General features: G+C 42.4%; 1 protein-coding gene across 1 annotated transcript in view; it reads left to right on the forward strand.

Annotated features, from left to right (window-relative positions):
* LOC103361134 (wings apart-like protein homolog) overlaps positions 1-6000 on the forward strand; it is a 45985-nt gene that overhangs the window by 20368 nt on the left and 19617 nt on the right. Inside the window, exons 6-9 of the mRNA XM_008287142.1 lie at positions 3931-4026; positions 4110-4280; positions 5096-5232; positions 5330-5441. Of these exons, the coding sequence (XP_008285364.1) occupies positions 3931-4026; positions 4110-4280; positions 5096-5232; positions 5330-5441 (516 nt within the window). The remainder of the gene's footprint in view (positions 1-3930; positions 4027-4109; positions 4281-5095; positions 5233-5329; positions 5442-6000) is intronic.

Consider the following 6000-nt stretch of genomic DNA (forward strand, 5'->3'; position numbering starts at 1 on the left):
TAAAAGCTTCCAAGGCCATGACATCATCATCTGGGCTTTCCCAAATAATCTGAAGGCATCTTAGTGGATGCAAACTTAAAGAAAGTCACAAAAAATTCTCTCTCTCGTTATTCTGGCGTTTAGCAAATAGAAATAATGATCCTGATTGAGCTGAAACAGGAAAAGTTTAGTCTGAATTAAAGTCAAACGGTGAGAAAATAAAGGTTTTATGTCTTTTTATAAAGTAAATGTAAACTGGTTTCAACTGTATATTTCCTTATTTATAGATAGATAGACAGATAGATAGATAGATAGATACATCGATAGATAGATAGATGCAGTCGTCCTCAGATGTATTCATCCCCTTAAATTAAAGAAAAGGCAAAATTCCCTGTAGTCACTCAAAAACCTATAAACTGAAAAAAATAATAATAAATAAAAATTTGCTAAATTAAATTTAATGAAATAAGACATTGCTTGTGGTTGAAAAGAATAATTTTAAAAAAACCAACAAAAAAAAAACCACTTTGCTGCCATGGGTCCCATCATGCTGGTTTGCTTGTTTTTTTGTTTTAAAAAAAAAGTTATTTATTTATTTTATTTTTAAAAAAATATTTCTGCTGAACCACAATTCAAAAACAACGTTGTGATTTTCATTACATTTTTATTTATTGTTACTTTTGTCAGTTTCACCTTATTTCCGTGACCTTTTTTTTTTTCCTTCTTTAATGGGAGGCTATGAATTCATCTGATAGATAGTAGACAGATAGCTTTATTGTCATTCAATCAGTACATAAAAAGAAATTCAAATGCACTTTGAATGAAATGACGAGCACAGGTCACAGACTAAAAAATAAAATAAAAAACAGAAAAACCTGGTCGTAGTAAAAGGCAACAACGGGCACCTGAATAAATAGAATTAGAAACCGTTTTAGATTGTACGAAGGGCCTAAAAAATACAAATAAATACTAAAATAGAAGCAGAAATAAAACATACCACAGACAGATTATTGCACCGTATGAACGGGTTGCTAAGCGTCCTGAGAAGTTAAACGTCTGATGGCGGAGGGGTACCGACTGTTGTGCTTCTGCACTTCAGGCTGCAGCCCCTCTTGTCTGAAGGCAGCAGAGACGAGGCTTTGTACCGGGGGTGTGTATTATGTGCTGCGTTATTCCATCTCCTGATCACGACCGGCAGTGACTTATCCAGCGGCGGTGCATCGACGTCGCCGTCAGTCGTCTCCACTCAGCGGTTTATCAGAACAGAACTTGGGAACAATTGGATCGATGAGCATTAAGTGCTGCGAGCTGTGAGCCGTCCTGCGGAATAATACACAAAACTAATTCACGAGGCGCTTCGGCGTTTCTCAGAAATGGCTTTGGCAGCCAAGTAAGTTTGCTGTTAATGAACTGTGGGTTTTTTTGGGGGGTGGAGGGGGGTTACGCTCGCCCACCTTCCTCCCTCGTTCTCATCTCTCCCATGCTGCTCGGCGGCGGGTGGGCGGGGCGGGCGGGGCGGGGTGTCCGTCTGTGTCATTCAGATTACTGTAGGAGGCTTTAATTCGGTGTGTTGATGTTCCAGCGCTGCAAAGCTCATCCCCAAACTCCCCTTTTGTCTCTGCTTATTAACCCTGCGGCGCGAAATCCCCCCACTGCCCCCGCCGCCTCCACAAACGCACCTCCGATCCACAGCCAAGTCCGTCCACCTCCCTCCCTCGCTCCCTCTTTTGTTTTTCCTCACCAATGCCCCGGCAACCACCAACCACAGGTTTGGCAAAAACGTACAAAGAGGACGAGGAGCCGAGCCAAGGACGAGGGCGGATGGCGTGTTTGTTTTAAGTGTGCGCGCGTCCCGCTGTTTGATCAGCGCTGGCCGACTCTCGCCAGTTTAATGTGCATCCAGTTTATCCTCTTTTCTCCTTCAGCCTTCAGCTCCCCTCCCCTGTATTTGCTTTCCCCCGGTTTTGTTCATCTTCTCATTCTTGTCAGGCTCTTTATTCGCTATTTGCAAACTTTTACAGAAATCTTTTCAGATGAGAAACACTTTTTGTGTGTGTGTGTCCACAGGAGTCCTGGGTGAAAGCGTAGATACAAAACAGACCTCCTGAAATGTTTTGAAAAATTGGACACCCATAGCAACGTGCTCTGAGGATTTTTTTATTTATTTCTTCCTAATCTGACAACATGCACGATGCCTTTTTACTTCAGGAGAGTGATGCTGCAGAAACAAGCTTCTGAGTGCAGCACTGTGGTCCACGTTACATACAGAGCTTAACGAACGTGTCAGACCACCACCCAAAGTCAGGTTTATGGCCTGAATGAACAGCATTTCTTATGTTTCTGTAACAGCTAATACACTAGTATGGAGAAAACTATATTTTTGATGCTAAAATATAATTATTATTGTTATGCATGAATTTTCAAATGCAGTTTTACCAAAAAAAGCCCGAAAAAATAGTGAAGCACATGATTATTTCATGATTTAGTCAGATTCTAGTCATTATTTACTTGCATTCCTGAACAGAAAAATTAGTTTTAGTGGCTGATTGTGATGCCTGATTGAGAGAAGCCCAGTAAATCGGCTCAGATTTGGGTTATTGTGTGTTAAAAAAAAAGATGAGGACTATTTAGTTATTTCAGCTTGTTCTTTGCCAAATAAATAACCATAATGTTATTTTGGTTTAAAACAGGTTTGTGAAAGATTTCTATAATGTGTGTTTTCATGACAGGTGGTCTAGTACATTTCCTAAGCAGTGTTAAAAGCAGCTGAACTGAATTTCCAGAACTTTTCTTCCTCTAAAAGCAGCGAGGATGATCTACTCAGATGTATTTACATGCACGCGCTACGTTGTGCACATTCTGTACATTTTACAAGAATGAGAGATTTGTTTTTTTCTTGCTTTCTTTTTAACTTCTGCAGCTACTTGCAAAGCCGACTTTTCGAGGGCTGCAAAGTGAAACACCACCAACTTAATCCGGCACCTCCAGAGGCATCGTGCCAAAAACAAACAAAAAACAAGACGAGTTCAACCAAACAAAAAAAAAAGAAAAAGAAAAAAAGGGGGGGACGAGTTGAAGAAGCGCTGCGGAGATGCCAAGCGATGGTGTGAAAGCAGAAACACTCTTGAATCCGTCGTTATGGATCAGCAGCGTCTTGTTAGAAATGTTTGACTCTCTCTCTCTGCACTCGACGCACAGAAAAAGTACAAATGTGATGAGCTCACAGTAGTTGGTGTAATTTTGAAGCACACCGGTTACAGACAAGCTGTGTGCCTCGCTGTTAAAAACAAAATAAACGTCAACAGATCGCTGGTTTTTCCAGCTTCCTCTTGCACGATTTGATGAGAACTAACAGTCCAGCAAATTCATGAATGTGTGGTCGTTTGTTAAATATTGTTTTGCAAAGTTGAACACAGATGTTGCCTTAAAAAACATGATCAGAATAAAGAATAAAGGTCAATAATTTAGCTCTCCAGTGGGATCAGCCGGAGAAGCTGGATCGGTGCGTCCCTGTTTCAACAACCGTGGTTAATTTAACATTTTATTTCCTAAACTTTTCAGTGTTTTTAGTCATTTCTTACATCAGCAGCAATTAGTTTTACAATTTACAAAACAGGCAAGACACAAAAAAATGCAAAATTTATAAATGCAAGACCTCAATGCCACTGTTTTTTTTTTTTTTTTAATTTAAAAAGGAAGATTTAAATGTAGCCTTGGGGGGAGAGAGACGGTGTTTTGAATTCTTAAGAGAAGGTTTTTGAGAAGTTATTTTATTTTAAATTATAATTCTGGTCCTGCTAAAATCTCTGCAAGTTTGGTCCACAGCAGCTTCAGAAGTCTTCCGTCAAGTACATACGTTTAAGCCCTTTTGTCAGCTCAAAGGAGAAGGCAGCAGTACAAAGAGAACATTTGCATGCACAGATTTTATATGTGTGTGCTTTGTTTTTACAGTCTCCCACCAAAGCGGTGTACAACGCCCGACACTGGACGGTGGGCAGCGAAGAGGAGCCTCCTCCGTCCTTCTTCTCAAAGTCCCAGGTGGCTCCAGTAAGTCCACAGAAACACGCTCGCTTCCCGGTCCCGGTCCCGGTCCGGCTTCGGTTTAACATCCTCCTCCCTCCGTCTTTCAGGCCACGGTCTCAGCCGGAGGATCCGGCAAAGAGGCGTCCGACCCTCAGAAGGACGACGGCGTCTTCAAAGCTCCTCCTCCTCCGCCGAAGGTCACCAAGTGCGTCACCTTCCCCACGGACCCCTACCAGGACACGGTCACCACGCTCAAGTGTCGCAAAGAGCACAAGGAGGTAAACGAGACCGGATCCTTCATCTGCTGCCACCTCATGACCGGCTTTGTGTTATCGCCGACAGCTTCTGCTTTATTTTTCAAGTCACTTTTATTTACTGTCATTTCACAACCTTCTGTTTGTTTGCTGTCCATATGTGCAGGAGCTGGCAGGTCAAAGTCTTGTGTTTAAGTGCAGTGACCGAATACGGGTTAATCTGTATTGTGTGTTTATTCTGTGTGCGTCATGCTGAGTTATTGGTTGGTGACTCCTTTTCTTCTGCTATTTTACTAAAACAACTATTGACGGATAAACAGATCAGCTTTAAAAATGTCTCCACTTTCCCAAATTGGCCCAACTTTCTGTAAATGTTCTCACTTTCTGAAAACATCATCTTTTTCCTTACTTTCTAATTCCCTAAAACGTCCTCCCTTTCTGTAAACTTCCCCAGAGTGTCCTTGCATTCCCTAAATGTGTTAATTTCCCCCCAAAACATCCCCTCGCTCTCCCCGAAATGTCTCCACTTTCTGTCCCTTTTTTAATCTAGCTTCGTCCGACCTGTTCTGACTCATTATCAGTGCATCAGTCATCCGCGAAGCACTTTGAACTTCGCTGAAGGTGCCACACAAATAGCGTTTGATTGATTTTTAGCTTAATCTTTTATGCAAAGTTTCTGTGGAATCTGAAATGATGTAGCAGCAAAAAATGGATTAATTAAAACCGCCAAGGCTCTGAGCGCACGCTGCCGGTTCAGCACAGTTTACTGTCGGGCAGAAAGGGTTTTTTAGAAAAGACGGATTCAGGCGCTCATTCTCTCCCGGCCTCGTGTTTTCCAGCTGTACACGGTGGTCCAGCACGTGAAGCACTTCAACGACGTGGTGGAGTTCGGAGAGAACCAGGAGTTCACTGATGACTTTGAGTATCTGGCGACTGGTCTGAAGAGCGGACAGCCTCTCAACACACGATGCCTTAGGTGAGACCCTACGCTGCTACGCTCAGCCCGCTTCTTTGTCAAGTAAATGGAATTATTGTGCTGATGCTGCTGCTGCTGCTGCGTGTCGTCTCTGCAGTGTGATCAGCCTGGCGACGCGCTGTGCCATGCCCAGCTTCAGGATGCACCTCAGGGCCCGAGGGAAGGTGGCGCAGGTCTTCAAAACGCTCAACGACGCCCCGCAACACCCGGTGAGAATCAAAAACAAGAGACCTGAGCAGTTACAGCAGTGTGGTGTTTGACTAATATGTTGTTTTTACAGGGAGAAACTCACGTCGCCCCGCTTACTGTTTTAACCAACTGAACTGCAAAATCTTTTTTTTTAAATGACACCGTTTATGAGCCAGAAACCATGAAAACAATTTTCAACTTTCGGTCCTTGGACTGAAAATCCTTTTAACTGCTGGTGGGTGAGTTGTGCTTTTGTTTAGAAGATGAACCAAATCTGAGCTTTAAATCATAACGTTTCATCCAAATCACTCTATTCTATGTGTCTCTTTCTAAATGTTATACCAAAAAACTATAAACAGATTCTGTAATAAACAAACAAAAAATCTGAGCTCCTCGGGGCAACCAAAAGGCAACGACGTAGTCAGAGCATGTGAGGAAGCAAATTACAGCGAAAGAAAAAACTGGATCAATAAATAAAGGCAGCATGGATCAGAAACAGAGAACAGAGGAGCCAGATGGTGGAGATACATCCAACATGGTGGAACATCTTTCTACATGATGGTGGAACATCTTTCTACA

The sequence above is a fragment of the Stegastes partitus genome, unplaced genomic scaffold (genome assembly GCF_000690725.1).
Source record: "Stegastes partitus isolate 25-593 unplaced genomic scaffold, Stegastes_partitus-1.0.2 Scaffold488, whole genome shotgun sequence".
In the NCBI taxonomy this organism is placed as follows: Eukaryota; Metazoa; Chordata; class Actinopteri; family Pomacentridae; genus Stegastes; species Stegastes partitus.